Source organism: Cyanistes caeruleus, chromosome 18 (assembly GCF_971803275.1).
Source record: "Cyanistes caeruleus chromosome 18, bCyaCae1.hap1.1, whole genome shotgun sequence".
Lineage (NCBI taxonomy): Eukaryota > Metazoa > Chordata > Aves > Passeriformes > Paridae > Cyanistes > Cyanistes caeruleus.
The window spans coordinates 1,595,522-1,623,313 of NC_141718.1; the positions used below are offsets into that span (position 1 = coordinate 1,595,522).

The window sequence follows — 27,792 nt, forward strand, 5'->3', positions numbered from 1 at the left end:
TGTAAAACCTTAAAAAGAAGCCAGTTCCCTCTAGCAGAATAGAAGATATATTAGGCTCCAGGACTGTATAGAGCAGAACATAAAATTAAAATAACAGACATCATAGAGTTTGATAGCATCTTCCAGTCTCAAAGATCTCAAAATACATTACCAAGTGCAACAGCCATTGCTCTGCTAGACAAGCGCACATCTCCAAAGTGAATCACAAATTCAAGAGAGGAGCTGAAAAATCTTTATGTAAATGGAAAATACTTTGTTGGTCCACAAAACTCTACCAGCTCTGGGAGGGAGCACAGCAGCACAACACAAAGGTCATAACATTCACCATAGGTGTGCCTGTTACTTCAGCTCAGTTTGGACAGCAAATGAGTAAATTAGCATTTACTCTCTGACCAGCAGAGAAAGATTATCTCATAAATGTATTTTCATCAGCTTTATGTAATTCAGAATCTTCACTTTCTCTGCTCTCCCCAGTATTTAGTGCCTAAAGAACAGATTCTGTGGTTAAAAATTGGTATCGCTATAAAGCAGTGTAATAATAATATCCTTTTTCAAGCCAACTCCCACAGCCTCCTCACTAAATGGCTTAATTGAAAAGGATAGTTAACAGTTGACTCAGTGTTTTTATTAGTGGCTACTTTTTCCACTTTTTTTTAAGTTTTAGTTTTCACAGAGATAAAAAGCAACAAGCACAATCTGTTCTAAAAAGTTTCTGAAGTTCCCAGTTCAGTGTTGCTGATTCAAAGCAGTTCAATAGACTTTTTTTTTTAACTTATTTCTTTTTTTCATTATGTGCTTTTAAGAATAAGCTTGGTTTATCCTTTATCCTCTTTCTGCAGATACAGGGGAGTCAGATCTATACTCAGTATCCAACTTCCCCAAAGAAAAACTCATTCTAACAGATTTTTTTATTTTTTTTTAATGCAAAACCTAGAATTCAATTTTTAGGTCTCTCAAATACCTCCCGATGCTGATAAACAGAAGCATAATCCAAGCAAAATAAGTGTCTCAAATCCTCACAGCTAAATTCCAATTTCTGTGCAAATTTTAAACGTTGCCCTCCAGTTCTAAAGAGTTGCACGTTGCACAAGCAGATAGGAAAGGCACTGACCTGATTTGTTATGCCAAGTATATAAAAGTGCCATAAAATACTGCAGAGGAAAGCTCAAAATTCCAGCACCTTCATAATCAATGGAAAAAACCACAAGACTCTCCCGAGCCACCAAGCAGGTCTCCAAACTCTGACATTTTCATTATGAAAGCTTGTTTTCCAAGTCATTAATTTGTCAGCATTTCTACAGTATTTCATAACTCCACAAGAGCAGCAAACTAAAGCATCTTGAAATCAAATGCCCAAATATTTCCCATCCATTGCCACCCACAGAAAACAGCTGGGTTCCACCTAAATATCCACCAGAGCACAGTTGTGCCCTCAGGCCCCCGCAGGAAATAACGCCCCTAAAATCCAAAATCTGGGCACGCTCTGCCTCCCCACTCAGCTCCAAGCAGCCTCTCCTTTCCCGCAATGGGAGTAAAAAATATCAGCTTGAAAAATTCGGGTTGAAGTTGGTGATACTGAGCGTTTAAGCATCCATGACCACATTGCAAAGATCCTCTGGTAGCAAAGCAAAGAAAATCAGCATCCTGCAGGACTGAGCTTGACTCCCAGAGCCAGGCAAGCTTTTGAAGATCCAGTCCTTATGCACTCATTCTGAGAAATGCCAGAAGCTAAACTTTGCCATATTTGAGTACAGGAAAAGAAGACTTCTCTGAGCAGAGCCTTACAGATTTATTTTCTCTGCTTCCCATAAAATTTTCCACCAGAAAGTCCAGATTTTTATATGATTTTTTTTTTTTCAAAAGGAAGCTAACTCTTAAAGCTCCCAATATAGCCACTAATCCCTAACCAGACCCAGAAGGCAATCTCTACCCAATGCTCATTTGCACTGGAGAGACACAAAAATTCTGCATTTTTCCTTGACTCAAACTCCTGCTGACTGGGAATAAGCTGGGCAACATGAGAAATATCCAGGTGGCAGACCAGAGACATGTGCAAGCTGAGGGAATTCAAATCAGGCTGGAGGCACAATGTGGAAAATCCTGCCTGTGGGAAAAGCACCAACTCCCTTATTTAACACTGTCCTTTTGGGTGACACCACAGAATAACCCAGGATATAGAAGATACATCCAGGAAGCGCCTCCTGCCAGGGGGGAATGGCTCATGGTGGGTACAGAGGAATGGGAAGGCAGGTTGTCATCGTGGTGGTGGCACAAATAAATACTCAGCTGGAATTACATACATACTAGAAATGGGTTTTTGCTTTTGTGATGCCCTTTGCCATTACGGTGCTGTAAGCACTTTTTGTTGAACATAGCACAGCACTGGAAATACAGCTGGAAGCTTCAAAACCATCACTGTGACATCAAAGTGGCCCCACGTGGAACAGGCCTGACAGCACCACCTGACACAGCTCTGAATTGCCCAGCTGACACGGTAATTGCCTCTGCTAGGAGAGGGGAACTGTCTCAACAGGAAGAAAAACTGATTTGGGTCAGGATTTTAAACCTTTCAGCTTCATTTAATCCCCATACCCATCAAGTTAAATCCGGTTTATCAAGCCCCCATGCCTCCATTCAGCGCCTGGCTCCACACATTGATGCAAGGAAACACTTGTGCATTTTTTGTTGCAACAAAGTATTAAATATGTGATGTGGCAATTGAGACCATCTCTCAAAAGACTGCCCAAAATACTTGGGATTTCCAAGCCATCCATTCCTTACACACCCTGCACAGCAAAGACTTGAGCCCGTATCACCTCAGAGAGGTTTTTCCCTTGACAGAGGGCAAACCACAATTGCCACGTGCCACAACAGCTGCTAGTTGTCCACTGAAATAAAAGGGAAAATGCCATTTCTGCTCCTACAGCACGACTGTTGCACCCCAAAGCAGAACACAGCCCTGTAAGGTAATTCCCAGCAGTGCTACAGAAACACCACCCTCAGCAAATTACTTCTAAGGAGTTTACAGCCTTGAGAATACCAGAAGGAAAAAGGAAAAAAAGAATAGAAAAAAAGAAATACACCTAATTTCACCTGCCTGCACTGACACACGGCACATTTGTCATATTAGTGTGTGCATGTTATTATCTGGGGATGCATCAGAAACTGCTGCCAAGGTAACACGGATGGTAATAAACAGCAGCCAGGGGAAGCACACCACCAGGAAGACAATGCTTTTCCTCAGGTTATATCCTCTCTCCCCCTCTTACAGCCTCTTTGGTTATTAACATATCAAATATTGGATTTGTATATTTTGACACCTTTTGTGTTTTTTGAGAATTAAGATCAGAGTCTTTAATGGCTCTGCTAGAAGAAAAATTGTCATTAAGGGCTGAAGATTAAGTGCTCTGAGATTTCTCACATGAGGGACTCTCCAGAGGAGACATATTTGTGCGAGTCAACAGCATATGTCACTCTCAGAAAATAACGCATTTGAATGTGACCTTTTCTCTACTAGTTTTACTTAATGAACAAACAGAACAAGTCTTCAGCACTTCATTTCAGAAGGGTGCACAGCAAGGCATGGGTTAAGTTGATTTCCAAACTTCACCAGGACAGGCAGAGAACTTTCCAATTCTGGCACAGTTCTGGGGAGAATGGCAGCACAGGGAAAACAAGAGGATTTATTTCCCTTTTTATGACAAGATGACAATTCAGGAGCCTAGCAGATCCTTAAAAAGAAGTCTCTGGTGGATGGATGCAAACAGAAATGAGCCCAGGCACCTCTGCCGCTGTTCTGCCGATCACATTTATATACCTGGCCCAGATCAGCAAAGGGAAAATTGAGTTCTTTCAGGGGCCAGATGGGCTCTCAGTCTCAGGTGTTGATAGTTTTCATTTCTTAACTGTTTTACAAATGAATGTGAATGTTTGGGGATGAATTTCCATTTTTATTCAGTGTATGAGAATGGCCTTGCTGGATATAGCTGTCTCACAGAAGAAGCCACTGCTTGATCATGGCCCCAGCTCATCCAAAAAAAGGCTGAGGTCTGTAAAGACTTGGCAGGGGAGCACTTGGGAAGGGCTGCTGCTTCCCCAGCCTCTCTTGCCTGTGTGCACTGAGTCAGATTCCCTGGCTTTTGTGGCAGCCCCTTTATTATTCTTATTATTGCTACTACTATTATTATTACTATTCCCAAGACAGCACCAAGAGCTGATACAATAGGAGGGAGACAAGCTGGGCTCTACTTTGCCCTGCTGAACACTAACATAATTACCCACATCCCAAGTGCACTACAGTGCCTTTGTGACTGGAAGTGATTCATGAGTCCAAAGGACCTCAACTGGAATTTAAATTCCCAGGGCAGTCCATTGGGTTTACAGACAAAAAAAAAAAAAAAAAAGGGAAAAAATGTAATAGTCTCAAAATGGGTACATTTGATCTAAATGTCTTGAAGAGACAGATATTGAACTCCACAGCACTATATTTAGACTCACTTTTCAAAGGATAAATGTACTTCAAATCTCTTCATTAGTTCCATTCTTCAGCAGTGGTTTATTCTGCCAAGGGCAAACCTGTCGTGCTTTGGGGAGGAGTGTGGTGGCCACTCTTCCACAGCAGAGCTTAAGGGTCCCTTCCCCACCCGAGAAACATCCCCATGAAGACATGGCAGGGAGGAGGATATTGCTCTGCTCAGGGGATGGGTGAGGGCACAAATGGGGTGGAAATCTCTGTCCAGACCAATGCCAGGGCTGTGCCCAGGGCTGCCCCTCTCCACCCAGCAGGAGCAGGGATCCCACTCCCCTGTGCACAGACACCGGGGTCAAAGCAGGACAAACTGCCTCTGAAGCAGCCCACGCCCTGCAGAGATGAAACAGAGAACCAAGCCACCCTTTTAGGATGACTAATTGTTAGACAAGATACATCCCACATGTGGCACGCTCCTCCTCAGCATCATCAGCCCAAATTCAATATGCAAGGGGAAGCAAAAGGCACTGCTGTCCTTTGGCTACCTGTGAAAAGGCACGGGGCACTGATCCAGGGATGGATCTCCACTGCAGAGCCAAGCCAAGCTGCCTCTGGAGTCCTGTCCCCACAGCAGAACCGCTGAGCGTGCACCTGGAGCCCGGTGGCCCCTGGGGACGTTCTGTGCAGGATCAGGGCTGGCACAGCAGCTCCAGCCTGGCTCAGAACGCAGGGCAGCTCCTCTCTGCTGCCTGCACACCACAAACACAGATCAGTACCCACTGGGGTGCCTGGGGCCAACAGAGACCCTGCTGGGGCACAACCAGACCCTGCAGTGCCACAGGTCACCACAGCCCAAGGCCACACGGAGCAGCTGCCTCCCAGCTGCGAGGTGCCACACCAGAGCCTCTGCTAGCCACATGGTTACCAAATTTCAGCCCAGAGAGGGCATCCAGTTCAAACAGGTCAGGCATTATGTGGAGGAGCAAACAGGACAGACTCCTCCAGCAGCTGCCTTTACAGAGAGCTCTAAGTCAGCTCAGATTTAAGAAGCTGCATGCTTCAAATGTCTCTGAAGAATACTAAAACAAAAACTCGGTCACACTGCACTGTGACTACTGTGGAGCACTATTAAAGAGAAGCTAACATTTGTTTTCAATTACCCAGCCTGTATCTGAAAGGCTAAAGTTGTCTCCAAAGGATTAGATAAATGTATGTTTACTGTGCACTTGTGCATGGAAAATAAAAGTTATCTGACAGTCATTTCCAAATACCAATATTTTACCAATATCATTATATCAACATCTAACGGGTCTCCCTGGGCTTCACACCATGTTAAAAGGCAATATTAGAAAGCAGAGGTAGCTGAACACTGCTCTTCAAGATATAGAATAAATGCAAATTAAAAAGCTAGGATCTTACTCCCGTATCTCCATTTGTTCAGATCACCTTGCCATTTTTTTTCAAGCTCTCCTGAAAAAAATGACAGAAAGTGGGAAAGTTTGTGGCAAATGCAGAATGACATCCATAAATTTATGAACTAACTAGACTGACACTCAGTGCAATGCAAAGTGCTTTCCAATCAATAGCCATGAGCGTCAGTTCCCAGCGAAGAGCAGTCCTGTGCCCCCGCCTCCCAGCAGCAACAGGCAATGCCATTTTCTGCTTAACTTCAATGTCCCCCAATCGATGGCATGGATGGGGCAGTGAGATCAGGAGCTGTGAGGTGGCAGTGGAGATGGGTGTGTGACAGGGCCAGCGCTGGGCACACAGCGCTCCCGCACTGAGCTTAGCAGTGGTTCCTGTGTGCCCATCGCTGCTCCTGCACCCAGAGCAGAGAGATTCCAACAGCAATCCAAGTCCTGGCACTGAGGAGCAGTAGGAATAATGGCATGCAAATTCAATAAGTGCTCTGCCTCTGCTGCGTGGTTTAAGGAAATTTAACTCCTGGTTCTCCGGAGCGTCGCAGGAAGCAGAGGATGGTGTTGGTTGACTCCAATGCAAAGCTTACTGTGCCTAAAAAGAGACTTGAGAAGAAGCCTGGAAACCAGAGGGCTTGGGCACAGCCCCACTCATTTGTCATCACTAATGGTTTTGCCTCTCTTTCTGCTGCGAAGCATCAGCAGAGAATAAACTCCTCCAGCTACCAGGAAGGTTTGCTCAGGATTCACTCGGGATGGATTAACAGCACCAGAGATTGGCATGAGTCCCTGGCAGCTGTGACAAACAAAAAGCATTGTGTTTGAGGGCTGCAGGGACAGACAGGGCTCTGGAGCAGTGCTCTGGGGTGTGAGCAGTGGCCCACACGGTGCTTGCAGATGGGGCAAGCCTTGCTGCCCAAACCTTCATCCACAGAGCTGCTGCTTACACTTGGATAAAGGGAGCTGTGTGACCTGCAGAGACACTGAACACACTCCAGCAAGTGAACAGCTTGTTTAATGTTTGGTTACTCCTTACATGAAGTCCTTCAATTAAAGATTTAATTCAGATTTGTTAGACACATATTAGGTGCTAAATTCCTGCTGACAAGTGCTAAAAGTGACCTGCAATGTGAACTACATAATCCTTCCATTTCAGTATTGCCTGCAAATAGCCCCAAACAAGACCATGAGAAAAAATAAAAAAACAGCTTCTCAGTCTCCTTTTCAGCATCTGCTGCAAACAGGAGATTTCTGCTGGGCAGCTTTCCCAGTCTGCTCAGTTATCAGCACCTTCACTGCCCAGGACCCAGAGATCCCCAGTGGGGACCAAATGGTCAGCAGGGACAGGGTGGATTCAGCATCTCTGGAACACGCACGAGGGATGCCTCAGAGTCAATCACTGAAAATCCCTCTGCATCAAACCCTGTCAGAGCAGTTAGACCATAACACTAATAACTGTCAATCTCCATTTGTTTGCAATGCTGTGAAGAAGGCTTTCATAATTCTCTTAGAGATATAAAAGAGGCGCTCTGATTTTGTTTTAAATGGAAGCGTGTGATAATATTAGCTGCTGGTAAACCTCAAAGATAGCACTTATACAGCATCAGAAACACTTGCAAAGATGGAAAAGAAACATGGAAAGAATATGGAAACAAAAAGAAAGACCTTAAAATCTACAAGCCACATTCTGCAAACTTTGGTGCCTCTGTCTAAGCACACTGCAGGATCTGCGCCTGTATCTTGATCACTCCAACGACATGGTATAAACATGGTATAAAGGAAGTTATAAAATTTTCAAAGTGTATTATTCTTTTTCTTAAGGATTGCTATTTTTTTAAATGTTGAGGAGGATATAGTACATGCAGAAACTACAGTCTCCAGCTTGTACAGTTCCAGATGCCAGTTCCATCACACAAAGCCATGAAGTGCTTCTTAAATCCCACTGGAGTGTGGGCACATGAACAATGGAGAAAGGAAGGGGAGGGAGAGCACTAGAGAGGAAAACCAATGCCCAGAGCAGGGGGAAGATTTCTTAGCCCCAGATTAGTTAGCTGCTAAGAGAGGCCAGACGAGCAGCTAAGTCTATCAAGGTTTCATGCCTCTGCTATACAAGGTGTTCATAATCCAGAATATTCACCACTGCTTTCACTTTTGTCACACAGGGGTAATTGAAGGGCAAGCACATAAAACAAGGTTGGGTTGAGCAGGATGACCTGCTCCAGTCACAGCTGCAGGATGACTCCAGGCAGGGTGTGTGGTGTGCAGGATTCAGGAGCTAAAGGCTCATCTCTTTCCCTGCCTCTGGCAGAGACCAAAGTTACTGCACATCTCTGCCAGTTCCCTCTACCTGCAGAACAGGGATAACTGTGCTTAGTTTCCTTTTCCTGCAGGTTGAAGAGTGCTTTTTAAAAATAAACAGGTGTGGAGAACTGCTGGTAGAAAGCACCATAAAAAAGCCCCTCTAGATAAAAATCTAAAGTACAGCAAACTCACTAAAACAGGATGCAGCCTTTTAGCTACAGCAACCCTGTAGCTTCTTTTCTCCCCAAAGTTAAATTGAGGCAATTTTCATGTATTTGTTAAATTGGCATGAAAACTAAGAGTGAGGAACAGTTTGTTTCTGCTTTGGAAATCTTTCTCTCCTGGTGTCCTTTGTTTTCTTGCCCATATCCAGCATCTTCTTCACTTTCAATTGTGTTATCACACATCCATTTTATGTTTCCTCATTGAAAAGAAAAAACATCAGTACCAATTCAGCCTTCCTTTCGGGGTCAGTTAAAGCACATTTCAGTTTCCCAACAGGATGCAGATGAGGACTCCAGATTATTCACCTGTTGGTCCTGCAGGTGCTGTTTCTATAAAATTAAGTGCCTGTCTAATGGAAGAGGTTCCAAGAAGGAGCTGGAGAGACTGTGTATAGCATGGTAGAGAAGGCAGAAAATAAAATTACATCATCCTAAGGGGAAAAAAACCCAAGGAGGATCTGGAACCACCTCCTTTCAAAGCAAGGCAGAATTCTGCTGTGCTGAAAATACCAACTGGCTGCTTTCCCAGGTAAAATGCCATTGCATGAAAGAAAGAGTCAATTACTGCCTCAAGGAACCTCCCTGTTGAGGCAAAAAAGCTATTTCAGACAATGTGTTGAGCCCTCTCCGTGATTAGGAAAAGAGAAGAGCAAGCTGCCTGTGTGTCAAGCCAACACACAGGAGATACAGGGAGATGTGGGCACATCTTTCACCAGAGAGTGGCAAAGGGGAGACACATCCTCTGCTCTGGGCTGCTCCAGCTCCTCTCCCAAGCAAAGCAACAAGGACCAGCACAATGTACTCAGCATGTGTAAGACAGAGAGTACAAAACACCTCAAAGGGATCAGCAGGGCCTCCCCTCACCGTGCTCTGACCCTCCCTGTCAGGGAATGGAGCCTCTGGAAAGCGTTGGCCCCACGATGGGGACATTTGAAGCCACCAAGCTCTCCGTGTGGGCTCGAGGACTTCCCAGACTCCCAAAGAGGCAGCTGAGCTGTTGCCATTAACTAACCCACACCAGGTCTTCTCCAAGGGCTTGGGGAACCTACCCATGCACTCAGTGACCTAAATGCCAGGCAGGGCTGCAGGGGAGGAGTGCCCTTGCCCTTGAATCAATCCCAGCAGATCCAGCTGTCAGCCCATCAAGGAACCCTGGTGAGAATTTTATCTTCCTTCAACTAACAACGCTCAGCTTTTGTTAGAGATGAGAAAGGCCTGTTTTGTCTGAAAGAGAGGAAAAACCCTATGTATAGCCACGTGTGTCTCTGTATGGTGTGTGCCTGAGTTTATAGAATATACATCTACATGCACACACTTCACAGCTTTCAGAGAGCATGACAGCGTGTTTTCATATAGTACATCTGAAGAAAAGGTCTTGTATCACTGCTACAGCAGAGAAAATTCCATCTTGAAAATAGAGAATGAAAGGAGAAAAAAATAAAAGAGAGAGAGAAAGAATGTTTTCCTTCTTATCATGTCTGAGGAGCTTAACTATAGTCGTGGGAAGATATAAAACCTCAGACAGCAGAGTACTGTTCTGGAGACCACAATATGCATAAAAACTCCTGCAAACCCTTGTTAAATGTTCCTACCCCTCCCACCCTCCAGTCCATACCTCCAGGGTGCAGTTTTCAGGAGACAGAAAGATTTAATGTGCTTTGGTTAAACTAATTCCCTGGATTCTCGCTGCAGAGACTGTCATGGCAGTGTGTTCCTCTGGTTTATTATATTAATAAGCAGAGTCATTCAGCACTCAACATGATGTGGCTCTCTGACTTGCACATGACTGTGTCCCCAAGCTGCAGCAATACAGAGGCCTCCCCCAAGCCCTACTTGCAAAAAAAGGTTTGTTATTTTGAGCAAAATAACCACAGCTGCTTACAAACAAGGATGCACATACAGCAGGTTTTAAGTGTGCAGAGGCAGCAGCTGAATTCACCCCCAGTCACCTCCAGTTCCCTCCCTGCTCCCTGCCAGGCTCCTTGGGGTGCTGGTGATATCCCCCACATCCAAGCCTTCCACCCCACTCCCATGTCCATCTCATCCTGTGCACCCAAGATGCACGTTGAGCATATTTTCCACTGATTAGAGCCAAGTAAGAGTGAAAAAATAAGGTTATTAAAACAGTAAAAAAAATCTCTAATGCATGGGCAAAGGTCTTCTTCCTCTTCCTGGCTTGAAAAACACTGCAATCCTGGCCTGAAATTATATGAACTTTCCCTAAAACCTCTAATCACTGCTCCCTGCCTTTATTTCCCAGCTGGGAGAGGCGAGTCACGATGTTTCTGCAGCCCAGGAGGCACCACTCGCTTGGCTCTGAAGATGCCTCATGTGCAGCTCTGTTATCACCACCTTTTTCCGGGGTGTTTGGTTCAAGCACAAGCAGGAAGGAGACTGCACCACAGCTGCCAGCACTGCTGTGTTATCCATATGTAATCAATCCATGAGGACCCCAGCTGATTTTCTGCTCCCCTTCCCATAAAGGTTTTCTAGCTTTCCCCCAAGATGCAGCCTCAGGAATGTGCTGTGTGGCAGAGGTTTTATACCATGGAAATGATGGATATTGTATATGTACTGATTGTGTTGAACCCAGCTGTTTACCTTTGCTAGGACTGCAATTATTTTAACAGTAATTGTAAAAATAAATTGGGGAGAGAAATAGCAGGAACTTTCTAGTTTGGTTTTCAAAAGTAGAGCACTGCCACGAGTGACCTGACCTCAGACAAGTCACGTGCAGCCATTTATTTTATATATCAACTGAGCTCATCCATGCATGGAAAACGGAGTGCTCTGTAGGGTTCTGAGCTCAAATGGGTCTCAAAAGGTTCAGAATTCAGCCCAGTCACATCTTCCTCATTTATCACCAACTGCTTAAGCTGCCACAGCACCCAGATCTTCCCAGCAGCCAATCAGCCACGTAACACTGACATGGAACCTGCAGAACACCGTCAAACTGCCCACAAGACAAGTACATTGACCTCTCCTTTTCAACAGGTTCACTCTCCTCCATACAAAAATTACAGTTTAGTCTAAACATTTTTGAAAGTATCCATTTTGCAACTGGAACAACCATTTCCCAAGCCCTGCATGCAGTTCCCCTGCTTCTCCTCCTCTCCCTGGATCACAGACAGATGCCAAGCCATGGAAGTTACTCTTTCATTTACAGCATCTGGTTCCTTGGCAGACTCCTTGGGTAATTATGTTCATAGCTTTAAAGCTGTCTCTAGCTCTGCTTCATGGGTTTGCTGCTTTTGGCTTGTAGCAGTCACTCCTCATCTTCCCTGGCCATCACGTGGGCTGAATGTTGCTCTTAAAATACAGGAATTAGGCCACAGGTGTGTGTCTCTAACCAGAGCACAAATAAACAACACCCCATGTTGTTCTTTAAGCACAAGCACTTGTTTTACTGGATGGTGCTCCTCTGCCTCTGGAGAAACCTCACACCCTTGTCCAAATCCCTCCCAGGACCACCTGGCTCACACCTCTCCAAACCTGGAGAACGTGTGGCTACAACCACAGCCAGGATGGGAAAACCCACAGTGTGACCTTTTCCTTTGCTCTTAGCTTAAACCTTCTCTGCCTCAAGTACAGAGTTATCACCATGAGGAACAGAGGGACAGACATCACTGGCTGCCAGACAGACTGACACAAGCAGCAGGGGCATCCAGCAGCTCTGTTCATTTACCAGGGTTGAGTGAATGCTGCCTGTGCTGGGCAGGTCAGAGGAGCAGGAGGGAAGCTGGATCTCTCAGTCCTCATGCCCAGCATCCAAAGGCCCCATCTGGAGCAAACAGACTGAAAATGCTCCCTCAGCACAAGGGCTGCAGCGGGGCTGGGCTCCCTCACTGCTTTAGCACAAACCTCTGTGCTGCAGAGGTGCCAGAGCCCCACCACAGGGCTCATGGAAACAAATCATCCTGGGCAGGGAGGGACTCTGGGCATACTTAAGCTTTTTGAAGGAATAAACCCATAAAGAGAAAAGTACAACAGATTTAAGCATTTAAATGCATTTCCATAACTGTTTGTGATGATTCCCAGACAGCAGCCTTCATTAAGCTGGAGCTGAGGCTGAGAGCACCAATTAGCAGGATTTAAAAACAAAAAAAGGAACTGCTGCAGTTATCCCCAAATAAAGAGTACAGGCCCAGCCTAATCTTTTATGCCTGGCTTGGCTGGAAATGATGGGAGGTTAATGCTCCAGGAAGGTGAAGTGCACAGTCCTTGGGATGGGCAGCCAATTTGGTTGTTCAGCACCATTTGGCTGCTAGGGGAGGGAAGATGTAAAATATGGCAGTCCATCCTCACATCCACTGCCATGAAAGTAAGGAAAGGAAGGAAGGAAGAAGAGAAATCCTGGCAAAGCACTGGTGGACACCTCCGTCTGTTCATCAAGCCCCAGGCAGCTGGAAGAGGAACACACTGAGAGCTGCCCAGCAGGTTCCAGCAGTCACTCACACACACTTTAGGAGATGTTTGAGCTACTTTAAAATCACATGGCAAATTAAAGTTACACTTTTTTCCCATTCATTCTGTCACATTCTTTAACTTTATGCTGTGCAAAACAGTTCTATCAGTGGACCTTGGCAGCAAGACCCTGCTTCATCCCCACTCCCCAGCTCCCACCATGGGAACTGCTTTCCAAAGTGCTAAAATTCCTTATCCAGCTTTCCTTCCCACAGACTCAATCTGCAAAGCCTGTACATCAGCTTTGTCCAGTTTAGCAGCAGACTGGCAGCAAAGACACTCAATAGTGCAAAACACAAACCAACAGGAAAGATCAAATCATCTTTTTAAAGGGTGAGTGTTATGGATTTTCATTTTTTCTGTAAGAGCCATGAGCAATTATTTTTAAACACAGAGATCTTAACCATTCATTTATCCTGAGAATAAAAGTGGGAGCAGGGGAAATGATTGCTTTTTCATTATTTGTCACACTGCCAGTACTGAATCAAAGTCAGAGGACTGCCAAAAGATCTCTTTTGATCCAAATAACTATCATCCTCATAAACATTTCTTCAGGGAGAAAACCCAAAACCCCAGTCCAATCTTTCCACCATGATTCTAAAGATAAATACATAAATAACAACAACAACTAAAAATCCCTCTTCCTCTATAAGTCTTTGCCATTCAAGCCAGGCACAAAAGATTTTTAAAAGGTTCTATGGGGGGGGATCCAGAACTGGACCAGAAAAAGCCAAGCTTGAATACTCCCATCATCAGCCCAAGACTGTAACACCACTCACAGTGAGTTAGAGAGATAAAAAAAAAATTTATATATATATATATATATATATAAAAAGATTTTACATCAGGAACCAATTTACTTTTGCTGCTCCACAGAGCAATCGTGCCTCAGGACCCACAGCTAAATGGCTGGAGCTCACATAACTGGAAGAGCAAAGAAAGCAGCAGAGAACTTTAATGGCTTATGAAATTCAATTGAAACTGATGGTTAGAAAAGTGAAACATTTAACACCCCACCAACTTAACATCAGTGTACCCATGTGCATGGACACACACAAACCCAAAAAGGTGGGAACTCATTTTCCACTCACCCACATGTCCGTGACCCCCACAGTGCCCTAGGGAAGGAGATGGCACCCTCAATACAGGAGCTTAAACTATTTTAACTCCTCCAGACCTTTTTCCACTGGAAGCTTTAATATAAAAATCCATCTTTTGTGAAAATGGCAACACATTATTATGACCTGCACCATTCATGTCTCTGAAATATTAGAAGCTGCATTCTGCATTTCAACTTCAGCTGGAACAGGAACTCAAAAACCCTCCCTGCTATTTGAGATGACTTTGAATAAACTGTTTGCAGCTGATGTACTTTTCCAGCACGGATCTTTTCTGTTATGAAGCCTGTCTCTGATGAACAATAGAAAAATATTGTTGACAGGGGTGTACTTTTCCATCAGCTCAAAAATACCATTTTGCAGAATATTTTCACAGCTCAGCAGAAGGTGGAAAGAAAGACAATATTATGACTAGATAAGAAAGAGAGAAGACATTCGTTATAATTAGCTTGTAGTATTTTTCTTGTTGGTTTTGGCTTGATTGAACAAAGTTCTTTACTAGTTAGAGCTCAAATCTGACTTACAAAGCCTTCAGGCAAAACTCATGATAATCACAGATTAACATGGGTAAAAACAATCAGAATTTGGCCAAAACACTTAAGAACAATGCTTGTATCCACAAAGCAACTAGAACCACCAGTAATTTAACATCCTGACTTTGAAGTGCTCCCAGGTACACGGTTACTCAGGTGCTTTAGGATGCATCAGCCCAGCTTAGAGGCAAGAAAGGAATGGCCACATCCTGGCAAGGGTCACACTGTCATCTGCTGAGTGACTCGGGGCACAGGGACACTGCTGCCTTGCAGAAGGACTGGAACATCAGGAAGCAGCTCACTGGAGCCTCCATCGTGCCCTTGCAGCAGGCAGGGACACGCTCATGTGGGCACTCCACACCGAGCTCTCTCCGCTGCGCTGCACCAGTTGATTCATGGGGAGGCTTTGATGTGCAAATTAATCATTATAACTTTTAACTGAGCTAATGTGTCATATGTTGCTAATTACACAATAAAAGGGGGGGCTTGCAAATGATTTTAAATGCTTAACCTAATCAAGATGGCAAGTTGTGTTTTAATTACAAATTGTTGTGCAGCAGCAAAGCATCTGCTGCAGCTCAGCGGCTCTGGTTCCACAACAAAGTCCTGCTGTGCCCCACTCGTGTGCCCAGCTCTCCCCCAAAGCCACAGGTGGCTGGGGCAGCAGGAACATCCTTGCAGGGGCGGTGGGGACATGCCCATGAGGGAACACCCACCCTGAACATCTTGCTCAGGTCATGTCTCACAAGAAGGGCTCCTTACGGACACCTTCGAGCTTGGCACATTCAAACCCCCCCCATCTGCCACCTCTCTTAATGTGAATGAACATTTCCACACACAGAGATCAGTGATCTTCCTCCAACTCCGTGCTTTTCAAATCACATAAGCAAGAATCAAGAGGCATCTTTGGAGCCTGTTTCCTCTATGCCCTCACAGTTAAGGGGAAAGGAAGAATAAAATGAGATAACTATAAATAAATAAACACTCACGAACTTTGTAGTGCCTGGAGCAAGTTTTTACAGCCAAATTAAAATCCCTGAATATTGTGGCCTTGAATGGAGACACTGATACAGCCAAGCAGCTACAGCATGGCAATGCAGCTGCACAATGCATCACCTTGGGAATGTGCCACTGTGAGGTCAGTGACAATGACCCTGCTCACCACCCGACTGGCCCTGCACAAAAACACCCACTTGCCAATAACTCTACTGCTAGTTAACCAGAGTTTCAGTGAGGACAGAAGACCTCTGAAATGTATGGCAAAAACATGGTTATCTAAAAAAGCAAAGACAGTCTATTGTTTCTTACATTATTTTTAACTTGATGCAGCCCCTACTTGTCAAAAAGAGGGGGGGAAAAGGCCCCACAGCCTCTGAGAACATTAATCTGCATTAGATTTTGCCCACAGTAAAGCAAAAACCTTCAGTATTTTTGGTAGGGTTTTTTTTGAACACCAGGGGGCTGATTACTGTGAAATGATCTTAGGCTTCTCCCACTAAGTGGACAGATGGATTGCTACTTTTGCAACTTCTTTTTGCAGCCTTGAATTCAGTTGCTGGCGGGAGGCTCCATTCCAGCTCTCCCCAGCATCATTTCTCTCCTTGCACTTGTCATCTCACTTCCCAGCCTGAGGCTGGGCTGTGGAAAAGGCTCTCTGCAATCACAGGAATGTGCACACAACCCTCTCCCACTGTGTGGGTACCACACGGGCTCTGCACCTCTCTGGTGCCCACCCTGGGGACAGGGAATGGCACTCCTGGATTTTCATGCCAAGGCAGCTGGTGGTGCTGGAGCTATGGAGACAAATACCAGCAGAGCTAGACAGACCAAAATGAGGTCTCTGCAGCATCCCAGCAAACAGCAATGCAGAGGGTTCTGCAAGGTGAGAAAGAAACAAAAAAGCACTGCTAGACAGAAGTCATCCACTTAACTTTTTTTAAAAAGACAAATTTTACAAAGTGCAAACTGAAACTCTGCCAGGCTCCATATCCCTGCTTCCCTGACAACTACGGAGAGCTGTTCAAAGCAACTCACAAATGGTCAGGAGCAATGTGGGTCCAGCCAGCAGCCTTTGCCCTCACAACCCACCACTCCCACAGGCAAAACACCGCAGGCTGGGAGAAGAACTCCGAGGAAACTCCTCAGCATGCAGGGAAGGGAACTGCTCATTCAGAGGATTTCCCAAAAAGGGGAACAATTCAGAGATTGTTCCCCTTTTTGGGAACAATCCCCCCAGGGACACTGCCAGACCTATGGGGCATCACCCCATTGCAAAGCAGGGACTGCAGCCCCTTTAAGATGAAGACAAGGGACAGAAGGAGGAAACACTTGGTTTGATCCGAGGAAGTGAAAAACCTCAGCAAAAGCAAAGTGCCAGCCCCAGGAATGACTAAGCACAGAGCCAGGCAATGCAGAGCTGGCTAAGGCAGCCACACAGCACACATTCCCAGATCTGTGCCAGCTCTGAAGGTATTTCTATGGGAAAACCATCGCTGGGGAGAAAAAGAAGAAAAACCAAACCTAAAAACAAGGACTCAATTCTTTAGCAAGCCACATGAACTGCCTGAGTGTGTTTATAAGCATCCCCACCTGTCTGTAACTGCAGCTGATGCACAGATAGCAATATATGGGTCAATAATGGTTTATCTAAAGATGTGTGTCAGCCCATCTCTCCTCCGCTCTCTGACAAACCTTTTACAAGAGCCACTTACTTTAACCCTGAATTATCTGCCTCTGCTCATCTTCAGGGAGAATCAGCACAGCAGAGAAAGAAGCAGGCAATTCCCTGTGATCTGAAAGCTCACTTTCTAAATCAAATCAATTTTTCTAACGTAATTTGCCTCAACTAAATCACTGACCCATGCATTTTCTCACTATCCTTTGACAAGAGCTGCACCAATTGAAGCAAAGCTGAAACACTTCAACCAGACCAATTCATAGAAGTCTTTAGAGGAATTCTTTCATCACTGTAATTAATTTTTTAAGTACCACAGTGGGATTCTCTGAATTCAAACCCAGTCCAAGGAGTAATGATTATACTAATGGGAGAAGCTGTGCAGTAAATAAATGTGAGTGCCCTACTGAAAGGGATGGTTTTCAATGGGAGACTGCCATTGAGGGAGGTAACTGTGTTCTGGAGATAATAACTCAGATGATGAAGTCCCACAGACTGGAGTCTGATACAATTCCCAGATCCTGCACACCTAGGGGATGAGCATTTGGACAGATGTGCATTAGAGCTGGGGCTGCTGCAGCTCTCAGCCCTTTGAGGAGGTGTGGGGACAGAGCCAGGGCAGGTTGGGAAACCATCTGAGATCTGCTGCTTGGTGCAGGAACCAAAGCAATGACTGCCCTTTGGCTTTCCCCATCTGGTTAAATGAAATAAAACCTTCTTACATGTTTAATGTGTTGGGCTGCAGCATGCTCAGAGAAAGGGAGGAAAGTGCTCTAACTCTGGATGAGCAGGAGGCTTCAAGGAGACACAGCTGAAGCTGTACCCAGGAGCTGATACTTGTCCCCCAGGGCTTACAGCAGACTCCAATAATCTCATTATGACACTGTAATAAGGGAAATAAAGGTGCACAACATGGACATTTGGGGTTTAAAAGGGCATGTCTGATGAACAGATCCTTGGTACAGTCCCTAAAAAGATGTCCCCAATCTCCATGGCCTGTCCAGCTTCATCACACCAAGGATGAGATGAGATGGGCACCACCATCTGGGGTCTCCTCTCTAGGGCTGTCATTGATTTTAGCAATAAAGAACAACAATTTCATCTCTTCATTTCTGCTTATGACTTCCCATAAAAACTGTAATGGGCTGGTGCAAATCAAACACAGCAGAAAAACCAAGTGCCAGCTCTGGGGCAGACAGAGAGCCCTTACAGAGAGCCTCAGCACTGCTGGGATGGGGCTTGGAGGTGCCAAGCAGCACAGGAGGCAGAACAAGCCAGGACTGAGACATGGAGGAGGAGACTCATGCCCAGCACACCAGGGCTAACGGACTGGCCACAAACCTCAGCAACTTCTGTCTAAGGTGAGCCTCACTCCCTAAAGAACAACGACCAGAACCATCAGCTGCCATCAAAAAATAACCCCAGGGCCCAGCATCACCCAACACCTCTGCTCTCCCTGCCAGCAGGGCTTAGGCTTTGGGCTACTGCCCCAGGGCATCTCATGGGGATGGATAGAGAAGACAGACAATGGCTTCAATGGCACCCACTTTTTTCTCTGAAGCCCTTTGAGATCTACAGAATGAATGAATGATAAATTATTAATATTTGAAAATAAAAAAATGTCACAAGTGCAAAAAAATTCATTCTGTCTTCTGTTTATCTCTTGTTTGTTTCTTCTTCTTAATGGAGTTGAGCCTTTTTTGCACTAATACTCATGCTAATAACTTTTCACTGGGCTACTCCTAAGCAAAAGACCTGAAATGAGTAACTGTGCTGCATTAAAAAAAAAAAAAAAAAATGGAAGAAACCTTTGTATATTAATTCTCATGGCTGTCAGAGATGAGGATTTAATAATGTTAGTATCTAAGCTACTCTATTATTTCCAAACACCTTGGAGCAGAATGTCTTAGTGGGAGATGAATTAGATAGTGCAACTGTAACTGCCTTCTGAGTGTTTTCAGAGCATAGACTATGGCTCATCACCACGTGCATTTCAAGTTCTTGCCCTTTCTTCTCCAAATAACCTCCAGCTGTAAATGTATTTACAGGCTGGGTATTTACATGCCAGAGCCAGCTCCTTATTTTCAGCATTTCCCACTCACTGTTTAACCATTTGTCCCCATTTAATGGAGTTGCCTGGGTTCGGTATTGGATTGGTGATAGGGATGGAAAGCTGGGAACTCAGGTCATCCAATAAAGGATGGGATGAAGCAAAGAAGGAAAGCTGTAGGCGGAATACAGGAGAGGTCTAATGGGCTGCAGAGCTCTCTGCCAAGGGAAGCAGCAGAAGTCCTGCATCGCTGAAAACCAGCCACGCTCAGGAACAGCCTGTACCCAACCACCAGAGATGGGAAAGGCAGTTTATCTGCCAACTTTTCCAGCTCTAATTCCCATGATTTGGAGAGGCTGAGGCACACTGGCCTTTGAGCTTGCCCTGAGCAAGCTCTGCTGCTTCCAGAAGGCTCTTGCCACCCTCTCGGGGTGCCTCTGTCACAACTCTTTAAAAGCCTGCTTCACTGTGTGCATTGTGCCCTCTCTGCATCCAGTGAATGACAATCAGACCTTGTGTTATTGGTCCCTGCTACCCCCAGCTCTCTGAGTGCCCTTGAAAAGCCCCAGAGATGTTTCAGACTGCTGTGGCCCCACGGCAGGGACAGAGCCACTGGGGGTAGATGGCTGCTGTCTGTCACCAGGCCACGTGAAAGATTCACACTGACCAGGGACTTGCCCCACACAGACATCCAGACCAGCTCCTTCTGAAACTCATCTGGGATTTTCACCTTTTTCAACCAAAAATCTGGGTACCAAGGCCAGTCAGCAGCTACCAACTCTTTGCTGAGTTTCTAGTTACTGCTCATTGCGTAGAAACCTGCTCCATCTGCTCAAGGGCTCCCTTTTAGGGCACAGGGGCTCTGGTCTTTTCTTTTGGTGTGAGTTTCATCCTTTTCTGAAGCTGCAGCATCCATCAGACAGCCCTCCTTCCCCATTGTGGCAAAAGTCTTGCTGCTAAGCAAAAGCTGTGGCTAATTGACAACAACTCCTAAACTGAGATATGAAGTAGCTGCGTCTGTCACTCATGCAAACAGCAACGGCACCTCAGCTGCTAAATAATGGAAAATGGCTCATTTATCTGACTCAAGGAAGATCCTTTATTAAAGAAATGAACATCTCTGGTGCTACAGAGCCATGCCCTGATCATTCCTGCATCTTAAAAATCTAACATCGCCCATAAAATTCCTAAGTAACATAAACCCTGTTCCTTTCACTACTCTCCCAATCAGAAAAACTGGATTTAAATCACCTGCTGGCAGGTTTATTACAGGGCCCACAAGCAGATAAGGTCCTGTGCACCAGCCCTCTGCACTTAATGGGAAATAAATCTCTGCTTTGCCATCTGTTTTTGAAATGTTTCCATACAAGCTAAACAAAAAACCCCAAAGATACGTGCACCTCTCATTTAACCTTCTACAGGATTTTATTTCTGGGGTAATGAGGATGACATTTCTCCCCTCTCTAGCAGAAATCTTTTCCTCCTCACCCTGATTCCCCCCCAGGGCTCCCTCAGCCCACAGCCAAACTCTGCTAAGGTTGTATGAGTGGATAAATGGGCTCAGCCCAGGGACAGCTGCTTGGCCAGAGGCACCATGTCCCACACATCCTGTGGATGATACCAGTGGAAATCACTTCTGGAGCCTGCTGAGCCCCTTGGAGGAGGGATTGGGGGACTTTGATCCCTGCTTCTCCATTGAGCCCCAGTTTGAATTGCATCAGTGGAGTTTCAGCCATCATTTCTTTTAGCCAGAGCTGTCCAGCACGGGTGGTTCCACAGCATCCCCTCCCCATAGGGGACCTGTGGTCCTTGCACAGCCTCTAAGCACATGGCAGTGCCATCCCCAGGCAGGAGACGTGGCCACAACGAGCACCCTCTCCCCAAGATTCAGCAGCTTTGTCTCTAAAAACCCATTTTGTGCCGCTGCAGGGTTCCTTCCCCAGTGCAGGGGAAGCCATGGGGCAGAGCAGCTCCTGAGGGCCAGCTGGTGCAGGCACGGTGGGATGAGCAGAGCCGCTTTACACGCAGTTTCCAATTAGTTTACTCAGCAGACGGCAGCCTCGTGGAAACCCCTCTGTTCCTGGCTATCCCTCACCCCTCAGGGCATCCCTTTGCTCGCTCTCTCACTATCACCATCACCAAAAAACAAAAATCAGGAAAAAAACAGAGTTAAAATCAAATGCTACACTTCATTTTCTCTCCTTGCCTGAAGTTGCAAGAGACAAGATAGGACATAATCGCCACTTTTAAAATCATCTCCTATGACAGGCAAATTGATCAAGTGGAGAGGCTGGGCTGCTTTTGAACTTGAACAAACTGATTTTCCATGAGAGATGGTGTTTACATTGCCTCTCGATAGCCTGCTGAAATATGCATTCCTCCCGCCATTTCCTCACCAAAATTTGGGAGGAAAAAGTGGTTTTGGGGGGAAAAAAGAAGGAAAAAAGAGAAAAAGAAAAAAGCATGCTTCAATCTGGAGCACATCATAAATTCATGAAGCTTTCTGAATGCTGTCAGGAACAAACGTTTATGTAAACAAAGAAAAGCTCAAAGTGCATTGCTAGAGAATTTTTGGGTAGCGTGGAAAAAACATTAATATTTACCTTGCACCTGAGACTAAAGCCAATTGTGTGAGGTAGTGCCCAAACAGCAAAGCCTTTCCACAGGGAGCTCACCCACCACACACCCTCCAGCAGCCCTTGCTTTAGCTCCCATCGCAGCACTCTGTCACAGAGGGCAATGGGAATACCCAGGGAAAGCCAGACACCAAGCAATCCCCATCCTCCCCCCCATAAACCATCTCCAGGGACCTCTTTGCTTGTCATTTCTTCCTGCCCATCCTCACGTGGGAACCTCTTCCTCTGAAATGCCAGCTGGGAAACTCCCGACAGCATGAAATCGAAGCATCTTCCACGACATCTAGAGCACCACATGGTAACTCACACTCCACAGCCTCCGTGGCACTTAATTGGAGAGGATCTGACAGCCGTAGTGGGGAAAGCACCACGTGCCAGAGCATCAGCGAGCCACTGACAGGGCTAAGAGCTAAAGCTCTGCCAACAAACCCAGTCACCGCTTGTCATTAACTAACGTGGGTTACATTTAGGCAAGGAGAGAATGGGGAATCGAGTTTAGTGAATTAAATTTGTTGAGCTGACAGTATTTATTTCGGTGGGATGGCTTCTCTTTCACTGGGAGGTTTATTAAGGCCAGGAGATCTTGGTTTGGCTTGCTTTATGTAGGGGCTGTATTCCTCTGAGACAGGGCAGGTCTGCAGCCACCTCCATGAGACACGGGGCTTGGTGAAGCCACCTCTCCATCACAGCAAAGCCTGTGCTTTGTACCAGCATCAACCACCATGGTCAGGACAAGCAGCACGAGTTGCCATAACCCAACATTGAGTAATGACACCCCCTCCTCCACCTTTCAGCCAAGGGGACCTGCTGGGACACAGCCAGCACTGGCCTCCCGAGCAGCCTGGCTGCAAAACATTTCTGAGGAGCTATGGAGAAGGGCAGGAAGACCCTGACTCAGTGTGGAATCTCCATCCCACTGGCACCAATGGGAAATCCCTGCCCAGCCCAAATCCCTGTGCACCTCTGTTGTGCACGGACTCTTCTCTCCAGACACTTTGAAGCAAAGGAGTCCTTGCCCAGGGACTGTGCCTTCCAAACTGCTGCCTGGCCTCAAAGAGCAACCAAATCCATGATGGCAAACCAAACACAGCAATTAAACAAATGGAGCCATCTCTGGCTCAGGAATGCATCCTTCAGCCAAAAAATCCTTCCCGAGACTCAAACCCTGTCCCAGCCTTGGCAACCCTCTGCTCTGACCTCCTGCAGCTGCTCCTGGACTCATACCTTCCTCGCCTCACTAAGCTGCTTTAAACACAGAGATAATAGGGCTGGGAATGACTATCATTCCCAGCAATAAAATACAGCAAATTAATTGCACTTGATTGATTTTTAGATTTTAATGTAACTATTTTGGTATTCAAACCTCAAGAGACTCTATTGATCAGCCAGAGTCAGGTGTCAGTGAACAGAGTTCTGTGACCAAGCCCCACAAACTGAAGAAAATATTCAAAACCCAAAACCAGTGAGACTTCCCCATTTTATGTAGGCAAAGGAGGCTGCAGCACCAGCAAGAGGAGATTCTGAATTGAGATTTTGAAGTGAAAAGTGCTGTGCAGGGCAAGTCACACAGTTGCCTCCTGCATTCCCAGGGAGCCCAATGCCAATCGCAGCAGCAATGCATAAATCCAGAGTAGCTCTACTGACTTCAGGGCAGCTGGTCTAGATTTATTCTGATGGGAATTAAATTCATGGTATCTGAAATATTCTGCTCTAATGGATACTGGAGCAAAAGGCACTATAATAACTTCAGACTTCTCCCCCCAGCCCACTATCCCCCACTTCACATCAGTTTGTACAGTAAAATTACATAAGATATTGAGATCTGCACTAATCTGGGGAAAATAACCTACATTTCAACAGTTTGTACGATCGTGTTCTGCAAATCCATTCTACAGTAGATAACACAGGTCTCTCATTTCTGTTCCTAAAGAGCCTCTAAATAAAAAGCGTCTCCATATTAGGTGGAGTGATACAGGGACACATAATAAAACAAGCATAATGTCTCTCCACCCACGCCCCCCCGGAGCCAGAGTCTAAAAGCAATCGCGGGTCGTTCCTCCCGCACAGCTGCCAGCAGCGGGAGCGCATCCCCAGGGGATGAAGGACGCTCCTGCCCTGCCCCGGCTGCGAGCAACGGAGCGAGCCGGGGACACAGCAGCCGCCAGGAAAACAAAACATCCAGGTAACTCATCCAGCTCACAGGATATCTATTCATATAACCTCGGAGACAGCTCCGCCGCCGCCAGCGAGGAAGGCGGCCAAAAGCCTGCGTGGATGGCAGCGCCAAACGGGGGCCGGCTGCCAGCGAGAGACATCCTCGAGCCCAGCGTGAGCGGCCTCGGCTGCCGAGCGCACACGCACAGCGCCCTGTGCCCGCAGCCGGGCCGCCAGCGACCCGGGCCACGACTGTCACCTCTTCATTGGACCTTCACAAAGCTATTCAGGGGAGCCGCCTGACGGGCGAAACCATGCCACCCGCCTTGAAGAGCTGGAGAAACTCGGCCTGGTGCATCGGCCCAGAGCCCGCCCCGGCCAGGGGGAAGGGAGGGAGAGAAGGCGAGTAAATAGAGAAAAATGGCAAGAGGCCAGAGCGAGCGTCTGTACGAGCTGGGAGCTTGGCGGAGATGGCAGCACCGCGGCATGACTCATGCAGGTGTCTCTCCCGTCTGCAACAGCCCAAAGCGAGATGCGGTTCCTTAAGCCCCGCAATCCAGAGGAGAAAGCCGGGCTGGATCGCGGGGAGATGGGCACAGCCCCGGAGGGAGGCGTTGCCGGGCTCTGCCGCCGCTCGCCTTTCCCTGGAGAGCTTTCCTGCGGTCCCAAAGGCGCTGTGCACACACAGACATTGCTGCGGGCCGCGCCAGGGGCGGGACGGGCCCGGGGCAGCAGAAGGATGCTGCGGCCGAGAGAGGAGGGAGGAAGGGTTCGCAGCTCACAGCCGAGCTGGGAGCGCACTGCGAGCTCCTAACGCGCACACTGAGCACGGAGAGAGGGATGGATGCGTCGGGAGCTTTGCAGCCACAAACTGTTTCAAAGTGGGTTTCCATATGTTTAAGCGCTCAGAGCGCTGGAAGAATTACACCCACAGCCCAATCTCACCATGGTAGCTACCCACACAGGAGGAGACGGGAGGAGGGGAGGATCAGGGAAAAGATTAGCATTAATATGTCAAAGCAATAAATAAAAAAGATTTTAAAAAAACAAAAAAACAACCCAGCAACCTGCTCCTTTGCTGCGCCTAACTGTCTCCTGGATAAAGGAAAAGCCGCACAGCGCACAGGGCATCGCAGTGCCCACAGCAAGCCACCATTCCCCGGGGCAGCGCTGACCCACACGCACCCTGTGCTCGGTGCCCCAGTCCCCGCAAGCTGCGCCCCATCTTCCATGCCCTGCGCCCCAAACCCTGCACCCCGGTCCCCGTGTCCTGCTCAAGAGGATTTCCAGAAGCCGAGGCTGCACGGGAGCCAAGGAGGGAGATGGAGGGCAGGGCAAGCAGTGCTTTTTGGGGTGAACAAAGCGAGGACCCCCCTGCCGTCCATCTCCTGTGTGTCCCCAAGGCTGATTCCTCCTTCCTAGCAAATTGTTCCTGCTCCTCCTGTAGGAACCTTTCCTAAAGCACTTCCCCACCACAACGCCTTCGCTCTGCCCTCCCCAAGAGCGACAGCTACTGTTATTACGCCTCCCATGGATCACTCCTTTGCCACCTAAAATCCTTGCATTTAGGCATATTCCTAAAACCCCCGTGAAGCCTCCCCAGCAGCCCAGGCTTCACGCTACGGCCAAACGCGAGCACCGTCCCGAGAAGCAGCAAACGAATCCCCGAGCAACTTCAGCATCGATGCACCTTAATTAATTTGCTTTTAACAACCCTTGTTTATTAGGAGCAGCATCTGCCAGGGAGCTCACGGGAGCACGCACAGGAGAACGTCCCCAGAGTGAAGTCCTGCTAAAGACTTTCCCAGGGGCAGCCTGGGGTGAGCCCTTCCCCAGCAAAACCCCGCACCTGGGACCCGAAACGCTGCTCCCAAGTCCAGCTGGGGTGGGAGGGGAAAAGAAAAAGAAAATAGGAGAGGAAGAGCATGGGAGGGGAAAAGAAAAAGAAAATAGGAGAGGAAGAGCATGGGAGGGGAAAAGAAAAAGAAAATAGGAGAGGAAGAGCATGGGAGGGGAAAAGAAAAAGAAAATAGGAGAGGAAGAGCATGGGAGGGGAAAAGAAAAGGAAAATAGGAGAGGAAGAGCATCTCTCCCTGCCCGGGTGCGCTGCCTCGCAGCTGACCGTGATTTGGGAATCCCACCTGAACCCAATCAAGGGCCAGACCCCGCTCCCCGCCTGCCCACCGACACTGTCCTTAGCGGAATTCAGCGCAAGAAATGTTCCACAAGTATTTTGTTACCCAAGGGGTTTAACTCCTGCACATCTTTCCCCCCACCCGCGCCCGTGGATAGCCAGAAAGAGCGAGGAGCATCAGTGAGAACGGGGAAAACCCCAAATCCCACGACCCCTGTGCATCCCCAGAGCTCCGGCAAGCCCAAACTTTGCCCTTTTTTCCCCCCTAAATCGGCAAAAACGCGCTGGCAGCGGCCGAAGCAGGCGGGCAGGCTTCGCGCAGGGGGCCGGGAGCCGCGACACGCGTGGGGACAGGGGACACCCGGGGAGCCTGCGGAGCTCCACGGACACTTCCACCCGCAGCGCTGCCGCCGGGGGAGGGAGGGCTGCCGTGGGGGAAACGGCCCTAAATAAACCGGGGGAGGGAGAGCAGATATAAAATAAACACAAACAGTTAAAAACAAGCACAAAAATGAACGCAAAAAGCAAACGGAACAAGCAGAACCACAGCAGGGGGGTCGCGGCGGTGGGACCGGGGTTACCTCGGCACAGGAGCAGCAGCGGCGCCAGGAACAGCGCGGGGCCCCGGGAGAGCATCCTCTTTGTTCCATGCCCAGAAGTAGTCATGGTGCTGATTTATTTGGAGAGGGGCGGCTGAGCGGGGCGGGGGGGCCGGGGGTGTCGCGCCGGAGCCCGTAACCACTCCCCCCGCTCCCCGCCCGCTCCGCTCCGGCCGGCGGGGCCGGCGCCCGCCGAGGAGCGCAGGGAAGGGGGGTCCCGGGTCCCCGCTCCCCGCCGGCCCCTCGCTCACGGCCGCCCCCGCCGCATCGCCGCCCCCGCCCGCGGCGGCAGCAGCGGCTCCCCGGGGGCAGCGGGCGCTGTGCCGGGGCTGCGGCGGCCGGGCCGGGCCGGGCCGGGCCGGGCCGGGCGGTGCTGCCGGGCTCACCTGCGCGGGATGGCAGCGGGGGCGGACCCGCAGGTGCCTCGCAGCGCCCCGGGAGGGGTGCGCGGTGCCCGGGCCCGCGGGGGCAGCGAGCGGGGGAGGCCCGGGGTGGGCTTTTCTCGGGGTGGGTGCCGTGGCCCCGCGGGGTGGGTGCCGGGGCGGGCCCGCAGCGCCCCCGGGCCCGCGGCCGCTCCCCCGGCGCGGGGGGCCCTGAGGGGGGGGCGCGCGCCGGCCGCGAGCCTCGGGAAGGGCGCGCGCGCCCCCTGGCGGCCGCCGGAGGCACCGCGGGGGGAACCGGAAACGGGAGAAGGGCATCCCAAAAAACCGCCCGAGAGCATCCCTAAAACTGCCCGAGGGCATCCCAAATACTGCCCGAGAGCATCCCTAAACCTGCCCGAGAGCATCCCTAAAACTGCCCGAGAGCATCCCAAATACTGCCCGAGAGCATCCCTAAAACTGCCCGAGAGCATCTCAAAACCTGCCCGAGAGCATCCCTAAAACTGCCCGAGAGCATCCCTAAAACTGCTCGAGAGCATCCCTATAACTGCCCGAGAGCATCCCAAAAACCGCCCGAGAGCATCCCTAAACCTGCCCGAGAGCATCCCAAATACTGCTCGAGAGCATCCCTATAACTGC

At 48.1% G+C, this 27,792-nt stretch overlaps 1 protein-coding gene across 2 annotated transcripts in view; it reads right to left on the reverse strand.

Moving 5' to 3' along the window:
- TMEM132B (transmembrane protein 132B) overlaps positions 1 to 27,339 on the reverse strand; it is a 210,754-nt gene extending 183,415 nt beyond the window's left edge. The window contains exon 1 of one of the 2 annotated variants that reach the window (XM_086856500.1): positions 27,160 to 27,339. Coding sequence is in view for 1 of the 2 variants with exons in the window: in XM_086856499.1 (XP_086712625.1) it covers positions 26,756 to 26,840 (85 nt within the window). In the remaining variant the exon portion in view is untranslated. Of the gene's footprint in view, positions 1 to 26,755; positions 26,924 to 27,159 lie in introns of those variants that run through there. The other variant, XM_086856499.1, reaches the window with a different exon arrangement.
- Between the last annotated feature and the right edge of the window lie 453 nt (positions 27,340 to 27,792).